This window comes from Larus michahellis, chromosome 8, assembly GCF_964199755.1.
Source record: "Larus michahellis chromosome 8, bLarMic1.1, whole genome shotgun sequence".
NCBI lineage: Eukaryota > Metazoa > Chordata > Aves > Charadriiformes > Laridae > Larus > Larus michahellis.
The window spans coordinates 30,339,514-30,358,218 of NC_133903.1; the positions used below are offsets into that span (position 1 = coordinate 30,339,514).

Here is an 18,705-nt window from a genome sequence, read left to right on the forward strand (position 1 = left end):
ATTAATGTCTTGTCTTTTCCACTTCCTCATCCGCACATAATTACCAATGGAGTTTGCCTTGTACAATATTTATTACTGAACTGTTGCTCTTGAGCCACTAAAGCATAGGGGTGATTGAAGATAAAGCTTATTTAAGAAAGCTGAACGTCTCACTTTCTTTTTATTGGTTTAAGAATACTGTAACCCTCTTGACATTGAGGATCTAGAGGAATTTCTTCTCCAGACTATTAATAAAAAACGTCAAAATGCTATCTCTCAAAAGAATTAACCGCACCTCCTCACCGTGCTGCCCTGGCTGTTGTACTTGCATGACGTTTTGGTGTGACGTGGGACAAGGCGATTACCCTTGAGAGACCCCCCCAGACACGGGGAGAGGCAGGCCCGCACATGGGACCCCAGTGCAAGGACATGCTGGGCTGCATCACCTCGGCATGGCCCCAGGCTGGGCATGTCTGCTGCCACAGAAGCTCCTGGTCTTGCAGGCGGAGGCTGTGCACATGGCCAGCATCTGCTGCCTGGATTTAAAGGTGGGAGAGTATTCCCTGCATAGACAGCATGTCCAGGAATGCGAGAGCTGAGATCGGATTTCCAGGCACGACCAATCCTTGCCTTCCAGAGTCTGACTGCCATCAGCAGGCTTTTCTTTCTGTGCTAAGGAGGATGGAAGATCACCTAATGGAAAGCGTATGGATTGGAGGAATGCGCTATACATTACTAATTTTTACTGTTTTCCTGGATTAACTCTGACTCTGGATGACAGCTGACAACTGTGGCCAGACCTTCTTGTACCCCACGCCACCTGTAGAAGCCATTAGATCGAGTATGTCTGGTATAGTAATGAAAAGCAGGAGCAAACCCTTGCTAAGGGGGCTGAGAGCCTGCAAGGGAAATCAAAGCTCCCACCTGCAGAAATGAAATGGAAAAAGCTCCCCGTGTGCCATTGAGAGACCACGGCCAGGAGCACCCAAATACCCCAACAAGCGCCTCGTCCCTCCCGGCAGCAGTGCTGCTGATAAAGTCCTACCATAGCCTTGAGTGCTATGTACCCAGTTGGGACCCTTTTTGAGGCCATCCCTCCAGGTCACCCCTTCTCTCATCCTTTGGATGTGCTCTTGGTTCTCACCCAACAGGCGCAGGACCGGACGGTGGAGAGGGCTGGTCTGCTCAGGACAGGGGCTGTACGGGGCAGCTGGGGGCACAAGGGAAAGCTGGGGTGGTGGGGAGAAGAGCCTGGCCTTTGGGCTGGAGAGACCAGACAGGAACAGATTGGCTCCCTGTGACACAGCAAGCTGAAAATGCAGCCCCTTATCTCTCATGTTGCAAAGATGACAGCTCAACAGGACCCTGGCTATGTGAGAAAATGTGCTACAAAGCCATAAGTGGGTGAGGTGGGATGGGATGGTGGCCAGGGCCAGGAAAACCTCTTGGTGAGGCAGTAAGACTTTCCCACGTCTGCCTGCAGTGGCCAGCACAGTGGGCTATCATTAGGTTCCTGGCATTGCTCAGCACAGAGAAGGACAGCACTCCCAGAGAGCAGCCCATGTGAGGGAGGGAGCTGCACTGTGTGGGTGGCAGCAGGGAGCATGGCGACCAGATCAGCTCATCTCGGCCAGCCAGGATCCCACTTCTCCCATCGCTGACACAGGCTCCCCTGTGACTAAACGGACCACGATTAAGTCACAGCTCTGCCACCCTGTGCAAAAGGTGCTGTGTCTGCTGAGGCCACCATAGCTGAGATGATAGCTGGGAGGAATCACACTCACAACGAGCCTCTGGGGCCAGCAGACATGGGGGAGACTCACACACCCAACGCTGACATTTGCAAAGTGCCTCAATCCTGCCCTGTGAGTGTGAATTAGCACAGGAGTGACACTTGGGTTCAAAGATGGGCATCTGATTCTTTCCCCTTTTGGGTTGAAGGCCCTGCCAATGAAGAACTGCTGCAGGAAGCCTCTGCAAAGAGTCTCATCTCACAGGGATGAGGACAGTAGTGGGAATGGCTCAATTCCCACTACAGACACTTTTAGCAGCCTTTCTCATTACTGTTAGCACTAAACCGATGTAGAAGAGGAGGTGGGATTTTCCACAGAGACAGTAGCTGCTGCTCAAAGATGCCTCTGGATGCCTGGACCAGCTGTGTTCAAAGGAGGAGCCTGAAAGCCGTGCCAGCCCCAGGAGGCCTGGCCACCATCGGAGAGCCCTGTCCAGCCCACCCCAGCCCAGAGGGTGGAGGGGCTGATGCTCTGCTTTGGCCCACGTGATGCTCTCAGCAAAACAACAGGCAAACGTGACCTGAATGCAGCCGGCACAACCCGATGTTTGGAAAGACTAGCTCACTGTCAAAGGGGCAGGCAATGCAAAAATGATTCCACATGGCTCCATCCTGAGCTCGATGCCATTAAACTGTTTCACGATCTGAATGAGGAATAGAGAGTATACTTACAGGATTTCTGGAAGATGCTAAACTGGAGAGATTTCAGCCTTGGAGTACTGGATGAAACTGCAGTTTTGATAAAGGAGAGAGGCTGTCCAAAATCTTCAGGATGCATTTCAACCAAGGCCAGAGCGAACTACAACGCTCAGGAGAATTGGAAAACACGAGAACAAAATGGGGCCAGGCAGAAGCACTGCAGAAAAAGCTTGAGGACTGCAGAAGATCGCTGCACGTAAGCCAACAGCATGACAGGGCTAGAAACGATCAGATTGATTTTGAGAGAAACAGGTTTATCTTTGGCCATGTTTCTAATGATAATGAAATATAAGCTCTGGATGAAGGTACCCTGGGAGACCAGAGGGTCTTTGTGACTGGCAGTTTTTAAGGAAAGGCTGGACAACCGCCTGTCAGACAAGACCTGGGGTACCCGATTGTCCCTCTGCACAGGCACAGGCACTCGCAGTCACTTGTGGTCCCTCTGCACAGGCACAGGCACTCACAGTCACTTGTGGTCCCTCTAATCCTGCTTTTCTGTGAGCTGCAGGTGCCTATTCATGACCGAAGACCCTCAGGGCAGACTGTAACTGATGATTACAGAGCTCTGCTCTTTGCTCCTGACAAAGACAAAGACAACTTGGGCGAAGCCCTTTCAGTGAGATTTGAGCTGACATTTGCCACAGGGTAGGGAGGCACACCAGCCAGCGCCCACGGTCCAGATGGCAATGAGAACACTGCTGTGCCATATTTCCTTAATGGTAAGTTTAAATCCAATGGCTGTGTAGTTGCACATGTTCAGCTGTGCCATTCCTAATCCCTTAGCAGCAAGTGGGTAATATCTGGAGTAGAACTGTGGGTTCCCCAGGGGACCCTGTGGTCTGACCTCACCCACAGAGCAGGCCAACAGTTTTGCCTTGTGATTCCTATATCAGATCTTTTAAAAAATAGCCCGGTCAGGCTTGCTTTCCTTCCCCTTGCCACGGGGCCATCCAGCAGTACCAACATCTGGGAGACAATGTAGCACAAGGTGGATTTTCCAGCGAGGCCGCAATTAACGCTGAGCTTGGCAGCTGCGTGTGGCTGATCCCCGGAGGGGTCAGTCTACGTAACCAGTGCCTTCTCCGAACGCTCAAGTCAGACACGTACTGCGCTGCCCGAGCACGCACCCATCGCACCTCCCAGCCCTCCGCAGGGAGGCAGACACGGGCAGGGGTGCCTGCAAAGGCAGGACCGACAGCCCAAAGCTGCCACTGCTGCTTGGTTGTTGGCTGGAAGGTCAGCGCTTGCCAACCTGTATTACAGGTTAATAGCCCAGACCAACACCGACACTGAATTATTTCTAAAGTTTATTGTGTTGAATTACCTATGACTGATGTTTTGTGGGATTACATAAGTGAAAACACGGGAATGGATCTCCTGTAGAGGTGTCTGGATTTATAAACAGTTTTATTGCTCCTCTTTGAAGTTCAGAACATACAGCCGTTCATAGGGCCTCAGGCGTAAGAAGCTATCCTTCCCAGGCCAAAAGGCTGTGTTGCACTTAATTATCTGTTAACAGATTTAAAAGCTGTACTTCAGATGATAGACTATCTCAACAGCAAAGGTAATTGTGCCAAGCATTGCTGTCCTCTGACTGCACTTTCTCAAAGAGGCTTGCTGGCTCTCATGGACCGTATGGAACTCCCAGCATGAGCTTGGTATAGGGAACAGAAATTTAATTCCCCAGTGCTGCTCTCCAGGGTTTATGGCAGCTCCTCTTAAAAAAAAAAACAACCAACATGTTGCAAGACCCAACTGATGAAAGCTGAAGTCAGCAGTCCAAACCAAAAACGTTTAGCAAATCCGGCTGAGGGTAATAACTACTGTTACAAATTACTGAAGATGATGGAAGACTGTCTTCATATTTGAAGTAGTAGATTTTCAAAACTGGCGTATTAGAAAGACCATAAAACCAAAGTCCTCCTTCTCCCCTCAGTAGTACTGACACGTTATCAATCAGTTGAATGTTCAAGTGTCCGTCTTTCAGATCAAGCACCTACTTCTATAAGAGATGCTGTTTTAGAGAAAGGCAGAAGACAGGCAGAGGGCTTGAGAGGCAGGCAACGAAAAACTTAGTGTCTGTTCTGTATCAGGTCAGAACAAATGGTGATGTGAACTGTGTCCCTAGACTCAAAATCTATAGATGTCAGTGGGCTGCTTGGCCCTGTGGATGCAGTCATAGGAAAGGAACGAAGTATTCCAGTAATTTACCCTTTCCCACTTATATGCACCCTCCCCACAAAGCTTTGTCGCAGGAAAATACTTGTGTTGAAAACTGCATCATTTGCAGAGAAGCTGCAATGGAGCTCCCCTGAAATACCACCTGACCTGGTGAAGTGTTTCAAGGCTGCAACCAACCACCGTGGAAGTGCTTTGCAGCTTTCTGAAGATGTGCTCACACCTTAGGTACATTGATAGACCCTTGTTCTACTAAATCAACTCTGAATTTCGCCTTACCCCTGGCAATCCCATCCAAAAAACATTCTGTGAGACCAATACTGTATAATTCAGGGCCTGGGTTACTGATCTGCCATCTCCCAATCCTAAAACTCTTCTCCAGGGTCCCAACTGCCTTTATGGTGGATAACCCACATACCTAGTGGCTGTCTTCTTAGTAGGTGACTTGTAAAAGTGGTCAGAACCTGCCCAGCTCCACTCCCACACTGTGCTCACTGAATGTACAGTTAAGCTAGTGCTGACCACATAGGTCTGGACTACATGTCCTCACTTCTGCTGATAAGATACAGGGAGGAAAATCACCTGCCTCATCTTTACTTTAACTACCTGTCTTTGTCAGTAAGGCCAAAGAATCATCCCTTCCTCGTGGACAACGGCATAGCGTGAATTTGATACCCATGAAACCAGTATAGTTGATGTCAAAGTTAGGGGCCAGGGAATTATCTCTGCGTAAGGTGATACAAAACCACCAACTTTTTTAAAACCATCTTCGCTGAAGAGCTACTCATGCCCTTTATAATTTCTACATTTCCATCTAACAAGAAAGCTTGCTTCGCCACACCAGATTCCAAAAAGTCAGCGTCACTGTTAATTTACCCTTACAGCCCCTTCCGCGGTCCCATCAATCACACCAGCAGGAACCTACACATCTTTCAAAGAGTCACCACATGAGTTCCAGTACCTGGTTGCTTTGTGCTAGCTGCGTCAAGCTGATGATGCTGAAGTTTGGTTTAAATAATGATTTAGCACCAAACTACCCAAACAATTTATAACGCAACCTGCCCTATCCCAAAACAAAGCTCATGTCTAGGGCAGCACAGAGTCCAGAAAGCACAAGGTTCAGAAGAAGACGAGGGCACCGGCTGCAGGCAGCTCTGGGGCTGAGCTGTTGAAGGGCTGCAGCTGTCCCCAGGCATAATTCAGGGGGCTTTCTCTGCTCTGTCACTCTGCAATCTTCCATCTAATCACCACTGAGCAGCCCTGACTGTCCTACCCAGCACATCTGGACAATGTTTCCATCTGAAGGGTTGGTATACACTACCAAATAAGTATATAAATGAAACAGTGCTACTCTAACAGCTACAAAGACTAAAAATACACTCGCTGCAAGAACGCAGCGGGTTCCTAAAACATTTACAGATTTGTTTGTCATACAGGATTATTTGAGGCAAGAGAGAAAGTTATATTGTGACCCGAATAACTTCTCTTTTTAAAATCAAATGCCTGCTTGGAACTGCCTCCAAACAAACCAGTTGCAATGGTCTCACCATTGCGGACTCAGCTGTCCTGAGTCCCTGAAAACAGGTTAAGTGAGATCCTGGGCATTTCAGTTCTCCAGGTCTCCTAGCACCTCTCAAACAATGAGCCAGGCTGATGGGTCTATATGCATACAGGAACAGGGCCCATGATCAGAAACACTGGATCTACATAATCAAAGTCACTTTGATTAGCCACAAGCTGACAGCAAGGACACAGGGTCTCTCCCCATGTCTAAGCTGCTGGAGCACTGGTGCCAGGGGCTATCCAAGGAGGACATATACAGACACGAGGGGTAAGCAAGAAAACGGGAGGAAAACAAGCTCTCTGTGGCTTCCTAAGTAAATAATGGACCCACAGGAGAGATCGACACTGGCTGTGGATGAGGAGCACAAAGTGCCCTTAGCTTACACCACTGTGATTTTTGGAAAAGGCCAGTGCCTGTGGGCAACGTGGTCAGTGGCAGATCTGTGCCAGATGTGTTGTGCAGTACCTGGTCCAGACTAGGAGGTCTCAGGGAGAGGGAAGGAAAGTTGGCTCTTCCCAGGGATCATTTCCAACCTGCTCTCCCACCTCCCCTTCCAGTCTTCTTTCATGCCGCACAGTCGCTTCACTCTAAGAGAAAGAGCATGAGCTATAGAGGAGAGCGCCCAGTGTGGATCTGCTGTGGTTGCTTTTGTTTTGGAGAGGGAGACAGTGGCTATGTCAAGAAGAGAAGATCAGAACCACCAACGTTGACCCTCCCAGGCACATAATTTAAAGCTCCCTGAGGTAGAGTATTTCTTGGAAATACTGAGACATTTTTGACAGCACTGGCGTGTTGTTGCAGGGTATCATTGCTGCAGCATGGCCCTATTTGAAACCTAACCAGCTGTGGCAATGCTAATGAAAAGGGAAAAAAAAAAAGAAGAGAGAACAAAGACAAGGGGCAAAGTAGTTGTGCTGCACAGAAAGCTCTCTTGGGAGTGAAGGATGGAGGCTGTAGAGAGAGAAACTCCGTCAGGCAGAACCATTCTGTGCCTCCTTGGGAAGCACAAGAAGTATAAACAAACTCCCCACACAGCCTGCAAATCCAGACATAGCTACTTACTAGACAAATAATTGTACACAGAGAAGTAGCCTAGAAAGGCATTCCAGTAGAAGCTTCTTTCAAGAACAAGGGCTGGACAGCTTGTCCCAGGACAGCATGTAGGGGATTGCTCCCTCTGAGTGCAGCAGGGAGGGACTGGGAGGCATGGGCATGTTCCCTTTGGTCCCCACCATGTGTCTAGCACCCTACAGACGCTGTTAGAGCTGGAAAACCTTTCTGGCCCAACGCTACCTTTGGTTTTAGATGCTAGCAAGCTCCTCCTTTTCCCGCTGTGCTGGTGGACTGGCTGCTCTCCTTTTCCAGGCTTGGTACTGCTTAAGGATGGCTGTTCTGCAAAGGCAGGAGAGCAAAGTCCTGGAAGCAAAGGCCCATCCAACCTGTGCTTCTGCCTCTAACAGTGACCAGCAGCAGAAGCAAAAGTCAGGGCAAACATGTACTTTTGGTAACACATGAAATAGTAAGTACTTGCTTCCCAGACACCTTATGTACACTATTCATGGTTCTTCATGTTCTGTTATAACCCTTCCCTCAGCCATTGCTGCCAAATTCAGTAGACACTGTGGCAGGGAAGCTGTTACACTCAGTGTTCATTCCCGTTGCTTTGTCTCCTGCATCTTTCATTGTTTTATACATCTATAAACATCTATGACCAAATAAATATGCATGGTATTGAAGATGAGGATTCAGCAGGGCTGTAAAGGTGGTTCATGCTTTGTTTTCTGGTCCCCCTTTAAAAAATTATATTGCTTTTCTTCCTTGTCTAACCTGACACTCTGGGGAAGGATGGGCAGTGGCTCTCTGAGCAATAACAGCTCGGTTATCTGCCACTGTATGCTTGGTCAGGAACGCTTTTCCCATGTAAATTCTTTCGCATTTTTTCACACCAAGCATTACCTGCTGGACAGAATTACACTGCTTCCCAACATCTTCCAGCTGTGCCTGGAGATGCAGGGGCAGGGACCCCAGCATGGACCTGTGTGGGAGTCTACTGGTGACATCGCCTTCACTGCAAAATGTGACCATCTGTTTCCACCTTTCATTTACATCTTTTATGGAGAAACCAATCCACAAGTGAGTCTTCCCTCTTGCCTCACAAAAACTTTCTTTCTTTTAGCAGTTTATGAAGAACTCCTTTTTTCCAAGATTTTTGGAACACTCAGGTATGCAACTGTGCTGAGGAGACCACCCTTATCCTCACACTCGCAATTCCTCTGAGGCCTGTGATGGAGCACTAAGGCAAGATTTTCCTCTGCAGAAGCTGTGCTAGCTCTTCCCAATCTATCGTACGACCCCAGGCACGATCAACTCTCACAGGTTCAGCCAGCTTGTGCAAAAGTGAGACTTCATTTTTTTACAGTTCCTGAGGCCATTTTAAAAAAGTTTGCCTCACTTGTCACTTGCCGTTCTCCTGCTAATTATACAGCCTCAGTGGTTAACACCAGCACCAGAACTTTTTGCTCCTTCCTTCAACAGTGCTGACTTTAAGTGCTCTTTCACACCTTGGTCCTCTACCAGCACTAGAGATTCCCTAGCAGGTGTCCTCTGAAAAATGTTGTTGGGGTTTTTTTATGCCTCAGACACACTGTTCCTCAATATCTTTTTCTGGCTTGACTTCTTATGGTTTGACATTTAATCTGCCAGAAATAGTGTTCTGTTTTCTATTCCCTCATTTGGCTACAAAGTCTATTGTTTAAAAGAGGTCTCCTTTCTTCTATGAATCTACTTTAATGTGTTACTTAAGCCTGTTGGATTTTTTTAGGGTCCTTTTAAAGACTTTTGCACCGAGCTTTTAATCTTCAATCAATTTTCATACCACTTGCCAACATTTTACCCTATTGGGCTTTTTTTCCTATTCTTACTTCGCCCTTACCTTTGAACCGTAGTATGTACTTCATCATTTCAATTTGTAGGCACTTACTGATAAAATTAATCTAACTATTTGAATTTATTTTTTTTCAAGAGGCAGCGTCACTTTTTCACTGAAATGCACCTCATCTGCCACCCAGTATCATTTGTATCCTAGTGTTAGCGTCTCACTGATTGAAGAGTGAAGGCTGGTGTGAGCCTGTATTCACTTACAGTTGAAATGTCTTTATAGGTTGGATGGTATCCAAAGAGTGAGCTGATTTTTCCACCTGTCTCACTTGGATACATAAAGTTACCTCATTTATTTAGGTACTGTGATCAGCTCTTGCTTGTAGAAGAGTATTTTTAACACCATCTCCATGAAGCTTCTGTCTGCGTGGGGTGAGCACTTTCCTCCACATGAGCTTCTCTGATTCAACGCATTTGCCAGTTAATTAAAAAAAAAATCATATACATATGCTGCAGAGTGCCTATCTGAACACACCACACCAATAAAAGTGAAACCTCTGTTTCAAAGATTTCTGTTTCCCAGCTACAGCAACAGGAGATTTACAGCTTTAATGTACGAATCCTGTTCTGAAACAGAGGTGGCTCCTTCCTCGTGGTGAGGAGCATGGCAATCGGGATCGCAATCCATCCACATTCACCCAGAAGACGTTTGTGCTGTAGTGGGATATGCCATGGTCTTTTCCCCTGGCGCTGCTACAGGGTACTACAGACTAAGACAGGATGGATGCAGATGATTTCCAATGAAGCGGTGGATGACTGAAACTGAAAACGTTCTTCAGATGCTCAGGATGCATTTTTCAAACGTTTTCCTACAGCAACCCTCATTCAAAGGATCAAGCCTGGAGGACTGGACCTGGGATACGAGAAGGCGGCAACAGCCTCCTGTCCCCGCTGGCAGCAATCTCCTTAGAGACTGCAACCCAAACACTGAAAAAGACTGTCTCAGACTGCTGTGTTTTTACTAATCTCAAGGTTTACTCCAGTGATGTTCTCAAGACAGAACTCATAAATGTGAACCTCCTCTACCAGCACTGTTGCAATTTTTTATGTTTTTACAGGGTGAGCTCATTATGGATAATTATGTTTCAGATCACTGCAGAAATAAAGAGCTACCAGTAATCAGAGTTGGCCTGTGTATCACAAACATAAAACTGTGTTTGCCGCCTATAATTTAACACCAAGAGGAATTATGTAATCTTGAATTTACAACATTTGAAAATGTATTAAGGCAGATCAGCTGGGCTCGAGGCTAGAGTTATGATGTGCTGCACAAACACAGGTCAACGTAGCCAAGATGGTGACAGTAATCTCACAGCTCGGGATGAAAATTTTCTCTCTGCTTTGCAGCACAGCTCTCGGGTGCAGTGCTCTCTGTAAAGCTTGGTGGGAGAGCACACCTACACAGCAGTATCGGCATTCAGAGTTAACGAACATCTAGAAGATAGGGTCTCTGCAGCGAGACACATACTCGTCCAGTTCTAAACTGAATGTGGCTCCTTCTGCAACTCCATACTGGCATCCATGCTGGCAGTTAAGGTGATGGGTTTCTTTTTTCTTCTACTTTGTGGATTTTATATAAGTGTGTCATTTATATGGACAAAACAATCTGATGTAATAACTTGACACTGGCATTGGAAATACTAAGGATGAAGTAAAATTAATTTATGACACATTCTCTACCCCCTCCATGAAGAGTGTGTTCCCAAGAAAATGCCATCTGTAGCATTTACCCTGTCTATCCAAGGAAGACCAGTCACACTTGGCCTGCTCTATCACACAAAGCCCAAGAGATATTCTTTTTCGTATTAACGAAGGGACAAAAAGGCACAGAAGATCATCTGAAATCATCTTCCTGTTCTTTTGAATACATAAAAATAGGTTACTTATTTAGCAATTTAGGTAGACAGCTCATTATCAAAAGTCACTGGGGAATAAGCCTTTATGATTTCATTTCTCGATCATTTCCTGTCTAACTAAATAAACATGAACTCAAGTGACACAGATACCATTACTTTTGTGTGCAGATTCTTGAACGATTTCTTTCATAGTTTTTTGAATAACTTAATCTTCTCCATCCTGTCAAAGACAACATATATCAACAGACAATGGCTGGGGAGAGCAAAATCTCTCAGAGACAACCAAATCTGTTGAAAACTTCTACTTAATATTGAATCTAGGCAATGACCACTTCTAATGTTCAAGTTTGAGGGGGTTATTCTGTTTTGATAAACTGCGCTTTAATATCACTTTGAAAAGAGAACAAGAGTGAGAATAGCAACATGTCACAATACGACTAAAATCTATGGTTAAAATTCCTTGATACAATCTGTTCTGCCCCAAGTTCAATCCTGACCTCTACTACATGAGCACGAGAGTTGAAGTACATCTGTGACATTAGCAAACCATCCTAATTACAGCAGAACCACTGTAATGTGACATGCTGTTTGTCCACGACTGCATACAGGAGACAGCAGGCTCTCGCTGTTTCTCAGTCGAGACTCAGTAACTGGCTGTTGCAGTGAGGTCTAACTGAAAGCTAACCATGGCTCTGATTTTCCCCTGGTCAGGCTTCACCAAACTACTTTTATTCCTCAACTGGCAGCTCAAGAAGTAGAAGAGTGGCATTTTCAAAATGGCCTGTAGACTTACAGCATGGAGACATTCTCAGATATATTTTCCTACATCCTGGTTCAGAGGTCTCGATGCTTTGAAGGATTCTCAGTGACCTTCTTCAAAACCCTTAGCAGCCACCCTTCTTCCATCTCACAGATAGACCGTAATCCTACATGTACAATTTCCAGAGCCTTCTGCTCATGCTCTATAGCTTGGTAAGGCTGTGCTGAGTTCTCAGCAATTTCTGCAAAATCCAGATATAAAAGCAGAAACAACAAGAGAAGTATCTCTACAGATCATACTTGTGTAGCCGAGAGGAATCCTCTCTACCTACTCGAGTGTCATGAGCTTCTCAGTATGGGGACAACGACAGCATCTGTGAAAGGGAGCAACAGGGACTAAGATTTGGCCTCTAAGCACGAAGAGAAGAATGAACCAACAACAGCTAGAGATAACTGGGGCCATTAGCCTCCTGGAAACTGTTCTGAAGCTATTCAAAGTGAGAGAGAAGGCTACCCAAATGTTAAGCAGCAACCTTCAGGGAAGACAGCTGCTGTAAAGCGGTATGTATTGTTTTAGACCTTCCTCATTCAATGGCTGACTGGGAATTCTGCTTCTTGCTCCAAAAGACGGAAATGGCATCTTTTGTTTGCTTGACCCTGAAAGGCAGAGGAAGTTGGAGACTTTATTTATTCAACCCCAAGACATGGGAACTTAGAGAACATTGTCACTTCCCAAAGAGCTTTTGTTTTTATTTTCCTTCTCAGCCTGTGTGGGTTCTGTTTGCCTTATGGATTTTTCACAGACAGTTTGCTACCAGCCATGGACATCTGTGAGTGGCTTTTGCACGTGGCTGTCAGTTGAAAGAACATTCTTTGTAGCTGTATGCAAATAATCATGCTGCTTGATGGCAGAAATCCCTCCAGTTTTGATCAAAAAGCCTTACCACTAGATTTATTATTGACCATTTTAATTAGAACATGCATTATTTCAGAGCACTTTTGAAGTCTGTTACATTAGTATGATGACGGATGCTAGGAAGGAAGGGGATGCTGAAGAGCTAGCCAACACAACAGAGCACATGGACTTTGCAGAACTCGCCATCCTATTCACAGTAAATTTCTGCATTTAGGAGAGTATTTTGCTGTTGTGTTTGATGAAAAAAACCAACCCTTAAGAGAACAGGGTTCCTTAAAAACCAGGAACATGCAAGTTATAGAGAGTCAGGCACACAAACAACTATCTCAAAGGCAGGCTGAAGACAAGCCCCATTGTGTGACATCAAACTAAGGACCCACTCAGAATATTTGTATGAAATTCAAACCTCTCTCTGTCATGGCTGCTAATTCGCAGAAAACGAGCCTTGGATCTCACCAGTAGGTGAGAGAGACCAGTACCTACTTACCAATAGGTAAGAGACCCATCAGGTCTCTTACTTTTGTTTGACTGAGAGTGGAGACACCAACTCCCAATTTAAAGAGAACAAATGATGGAAGGACTTTCACACACAGGGAACTCTTTTGCACAGGGATCCTAAGAAGAAAAAAAGGCCTTTTTGGTCTTTATGCTGCTGCTGTGGCCACCAGTACTCATGGTGAATACACACCTGCACAGACGTTTACAGCTGCTCCTACCAAGAGAAAGCGCAAGATGTGAGAGCATCTAACCTAATCCCAGGGAGAAATGCATTATGTAAGTGGCTTCTTGGGCTAAATGTCGAATGCTATCTCCTACACTGAATGACTGTACATATGTTCTTACTTTTGTGTGCTGCAAGGAGAGGACTACTGGTGGTGCGTGCTGAGCCACAGAACTGCAGGCATCCTGCAGAGACAAAAGGCTTGTACTTGGGGTAGGAAGAGTGACTTAGCTATGCTGTACTCTATAGATTATTTTGATCCAAAGATCGATGTTATAACCCGCTGCATTTTTTACAGCAGTTAAGTAAATACAAGGCTAATGGCAGATGTTTTCATTTAAACTTCAAGAGAGGCACCGCCTATACGTCAATTTGGAATTGGTGTAATGAGCCAACAAGACTCTGAATTACAATAAAAGCAAATTTAGAAATGAAATCTACTGGAGACTTAACTGGTCTCAAGTGCATAGTTAGATTTCTAAAATAATAGCTGCAATCCAGCATAACAAACATGACTTGCTTAAAAACAAAAGCTGGAGTTTAACTGTAATTTGCAGTTGGCTTTCATTCCCACGAGAAACTGCGAGATATTTCTTCTTGGAACAACTTCTCAGGAAAGCCACACCAATGGTGCCCCCCAAAACCATGTACACTGGGACGACGACTACCCAGTTCTTTTTTCCCTCCAGGCTTACCAACCCTAAGGTCCTTAAGGTACCATCAGGCAAATTTTCTGAGTGCTACCTGCGTCCACAAATGCTGGGGCTTTGTTGTTGGGCAGAGGCACGTCAAAACGTGGACATAGGTGGCTGTGGGGACCAACGGGGGAGCTGTACTGAGGGACAACAGCCAGCAGGGAAATAGGAGGAGGGTAAAGGGCAGCAAGAGCATCTGGGGAGGCAGAAATGGAGGAGCTGATAGTAAGTGCTGGCTGTGAACTGGCGGGGGGTGGCCCAGCAAGCTTGGAAAGGCGCTTGGAACAGGGTGGGGAAGAAGGAATTGGTAAAAGGGCAAGAGGGGAGGGGTTACATTTGCCAACATGTAAGGAATTACTACTTTTTTTTTTTTTAAATAATATTTAAATATATTTAACATATGTCAACATATTAAACATATTTAAATACTTAAACATGTTTCTGTCATCTGCAGAGAAGCCCTCAATGGGGAATTTGATCGCTTACCTTCATGCTCACAGAGGGGAATGGGCAATCTAAGCTGACCAGGAGCACAAGCACATAAGAGGAAGTCATAAGGTAATGGCCATTTTTACTCTTTTCCAACATACAACTACTCCATAGTTTTTATCAAGTTTTTATCTTGAAAATGAATAAAGTACCGTTATTGCTTTGTACAATAATATTCTCTTAAACTTCCATCTTATTGAATGCACACATACACACACTCGTCTACTACAAAATTTTCTGCTGAGATTTGCCATTAGCTGCAAAGTACCGGCACTGCCCCTGGCCAGATTTGCCCCAACTCTTCCCTCCAAGAAGAACTCTTCAAACTGTAAACTTGATTCTGCATTGTACACTGATGAAAACTGCCAGGCCCATCTTACAGAACCATGTTGTTAACCTCCATGCAGAGTGATGTAGGACAGTGAATGACAACTCATTTTACTTCCTAATCTTTGTCCGTACCTGTTCTCTGTTCCTGCAGCTGGTGCTGGGAAGGGCTCAAGCCAGCTAAAGGCAGAGTCTCTAGCAGAGCTCAGAAGGCACTCAAGCAATCAAAGCGCAATCAGAAAAGGATGACAGTCCTGCTGGGAAAAGACTGTTCAAGCAGTTCAAAGGGTTCTCGACTGAACTGCAAGCTGTTTCATGTTTGTAAATAGTGTCATGGGTTAACTTTAGTACACAGAAAAATAAAAGATCCTGCAGAAGAAAGCTGCACAAAGTGGAAGAAATGAAGTTCCGAAAAAGTTTCAAAGCAAAGGCCACTTCAGTTGCATTCCCTTCATCTCCTCTGCCAGGGTTGTGGTAGCAAAAAGGAAGGGCGAGTAAGTGGCAGAGGAAAAGGTTTCCCTTTGTCCACAGAGATTTGGTTGAGACACAAGAACAGGCAGGAGAGGACAAGTTCTTTCACTGAAAGTTTTCCCAATTCCTCCCAGGGAGACCTGTCCTATTCTAGCAGCCAAATCTCAGCAGGTGGACAAAGAATTAAGGTGGGCTTAAAAGAACAGCAGACAGCTGGGAGAAAAGCTTTGTTGTCAGCTAACTTCCAGATGCCTGTTCCTTTCCTGCGGAGGCGAGGGTGGGGGAGCAATGTTCTCAAAGGAGAGAAATGGGTTCTTCTCCAGACAGAACTTTTTAGGGAATTGTCTCCTCCACGTAACCTACTAATAATCAAATTAAAAATCAAGCCAAGTTACCTACTGGCTCTTGTGCATCTTGTAATTTTTTTCCTAATACCTGGCTGAGTGTCACAGAGAAAGCTGTGTTTGATGTCGTTGTTTACTTAATGCTATGCTTGTGTCTCATCTGTTTCAACATCCCTGCCCAAATCCCTGGACATTATTTTATTTCCTGGATTATGCTGATGTCCTGAAGAAAAATCCCAAGGAACTCAAGTAACTATAATTTCACAATGTTTCATTATTAACAAACGATAAGATTTGTCACTGGATTCTGATGTGTATTTTCCAAATTATATTTACTTCAACAACTGAAAAGTTATTTCAAGTAAAACAAGACTCAGCAACATGTTAGGAAGAAATACTTCGTAATTTAGAAATCGTGTTTGTTCTTCAAGTGATAAAGTGCTCATTTGCACGTGATAATTCAGCTCAGCCAGAAAAGGATTTTTGTAATGGACATGAAAAGGGAGCTTCAGGCAGATAAATGCCAAAAATAATTCTGATACATCTAATAAAAATTCCCCTAACACAGCTGGTTATAGATTATCACACTCGACTTACTGTACTGCATGGGAAAATGTAATTATCAAAATGTTGAAAGCTTGAACGGATTTTTTTTCCCATAGTTTACGGAAATTTACATCATCAGACAATGTTTTCGGCATACTTGAATTTAACAAAAACATTTGGGTTTATGATTCACTTGTACTGTAAAACACGTAAGTTTTAAACAAGCATTATGTGCACAGATATTCAGAAAGTAAAGTTTGCACTGTTACAGGGTTCATAATGCGTTTGGTGACTGTGACAGTGACCCTGTGCCCCAAACATGTCCGAACTTGGCAGCTCCTCACCATATGAATTAATAATATATTTATACAGTTCATGTCCTATCTCTCATGTGGGACTAAAATGCAGATCAAGAACATTTCTGTTCGCTAATAAGCCTGGGACTCTAGTGCAAGGCTGCTTCCTCTGCTGTCCTGCAGCACTGTAACATGATGATTATTAATCCTGACCACTGCAGAGAGGTCCCACTCACAGTGAGTGTTGTATAACAGAGTGGTAAACAGCTGAGGAAGCCAACGGAAGGCAGTCAGCACTCTAACAGACCAGTAAGGCCAAGGAATTTGCCCTGTCGAGCAGGCATAGGAGGAACCCAAATGAGAGAATGAGGACAGTCTCCACACTACATGGGATCTTTGCAGCCACCAAGTTAGAGAAGCTAGATCACATTCAAGTAACCCTTAATCAGCTGTGTGTAAATCACTGGGACTGGACGGCACCACCCCTGAGTCCTTGAAGGAGCTAGAATGAGATACTGCAGAACTGCCGGCCAAGGCACGTAGCCTCTTGTTACAGTCTCGGTGACCAGGCACTGGTGATTTGCCAGCACCCCAGCTCCAGCAGGGACCCTGGCAACTACAGCCCAGTAATGACCAGTTTGACTTCTTTGTCAAAGCTATAACGACAGACATTTGGTCTAAGTTTGGTTTCTATATACAAGTCAGGCACATCTCATTGAAATAATTCTATCGTTCTCTTTCATGTTTTGGACTTACCATTGATGTTTACAGCTGGCAACACTATAGACATCTTTGGTCTTCTGGTCTTGTTATGTGTGGTGGCTGGCAATAACAGGTGGTCCTGGAAAACAGGGGAAAAGATGTGTTAAATCTACCCTGGAAGTACGAAGCCGGGAAAATTCCTCTCCATTCTGTCTTACAGGCATTCCACATAAGACTATTTAAAACATCTTAACAAGTTCAAATCGTTGAGGGAGTCTTCCAAAAGTCACAGCAATTGCTCAGGCTGTGTAACCAAGAGGAGATCCCTACTGCATGCAGCAGAATATGAAAAAGCCTTGACCGTGTGGAAAGAGATGGAAACTCCTATCAGGCCTTCATTCAACAGAGAACTTATATATATGATTAAAGCAATTTAACTTGACTTCAATGATATTTAAACATGTGGTTAAAGGCTTTGCTGAAATGGTGCATTTACTTGCAGTGCTGTCTGCTTTATATATAAATGACATCTTGCTATATCTATGTCAAGCTCTATACCACACACCTTGTGCAGTAGGACTGTATCAGTCAGGGCTGTGATGGAGTGTGAAATATAAGCTTTGCTGACAAAACCTACCAGGGAAGTTTGACAGCAAAGCTGTGCTTCAGTAGCTTATCTCAGCTGTGAGGTGGCTGAGTGCTGCTGTAAGACAGCCGTGCTCAAACTAACTACCCTGGGTTTTAGCAGTAGAAGCGGCATCTGCAGGAGACACTCTGGATATGGACCTGACCTGCAAAAAAATTGCAGCCTCTCTTCAGGTTTTTTTGCTGTTGCTGAACTCAAATTGCTCAACTTGTAACCTGGGAAAATATGGTTCTTCCCTTATCAAGAGAAGTAACAGAACACAAAGCACTAGTCCAGCCATCTCCCATATTACCGTGCTATGCTGATCTAGATGGACCAAAGAAAGACTACTGAGGGAAGCTTCCTAATAATTAGGAGCAAAAGACTGTGTTTACATAATTAAGAAATTGAGTTGAAATTTCTAACTCAGGCTCTAAGCAAAACAAAAACCTGCCAATCACTAAGTATCTTTCCCAGGCCCTAAAGAATTAATGGAAAAGTTTATTTTCACAGCCTCTGTTTGCCCCTTTCCCATTCCCAGCAATGCCAAATTCATTCCCAGTGTCTCTGAGAACAAAAGCCAGCACGTGCCACGATATCAAACGTGTAGAACAACTCATTAAGTACTTTTTGCAACTGTCCTAAAACCAAATCTGAACATCCGCCTTTCACTTTTCAAGACCCAGCCACCTATCTCATATGGTTAAAAAGAGGAAACAAGTTTGATGCTCTCATCCCATTTCATGCTTTCCCATTTGTAAAACTCCCATGATATTTTACAAACTCAGCAATCTGAAACTTTCCATGCA

At 44.9% G+C, this 18,705-nt stretch overlaps 1 protein-coding gene across 4 annotated transcripts in view; it reads right to left on the reverse strand.

Moving 5' to 3' along the window:
• The window catches only part of ATF6 (activating transcription factor 6), a 94,897-nt gene that overhangs the window by 2,674 nt on the left and 73,518 nt on the right, over window positions 1-18,705 (reverse strand). For all 4 annotated transcript variants that reach the window (XM_074597185.1, XM_074597184.1, XM_074597182.1 and 1 more), the window contains exon 26: window positions 17,326-17,410. In XM_074597185.1, the coding sequence (XP_074453286.1) occupies window positions 17,326-17,410 (85 nt within the window). The remainder of the gene's footprint in view (window positions 1-17,325; window positions 17,411-18,705) is intronic.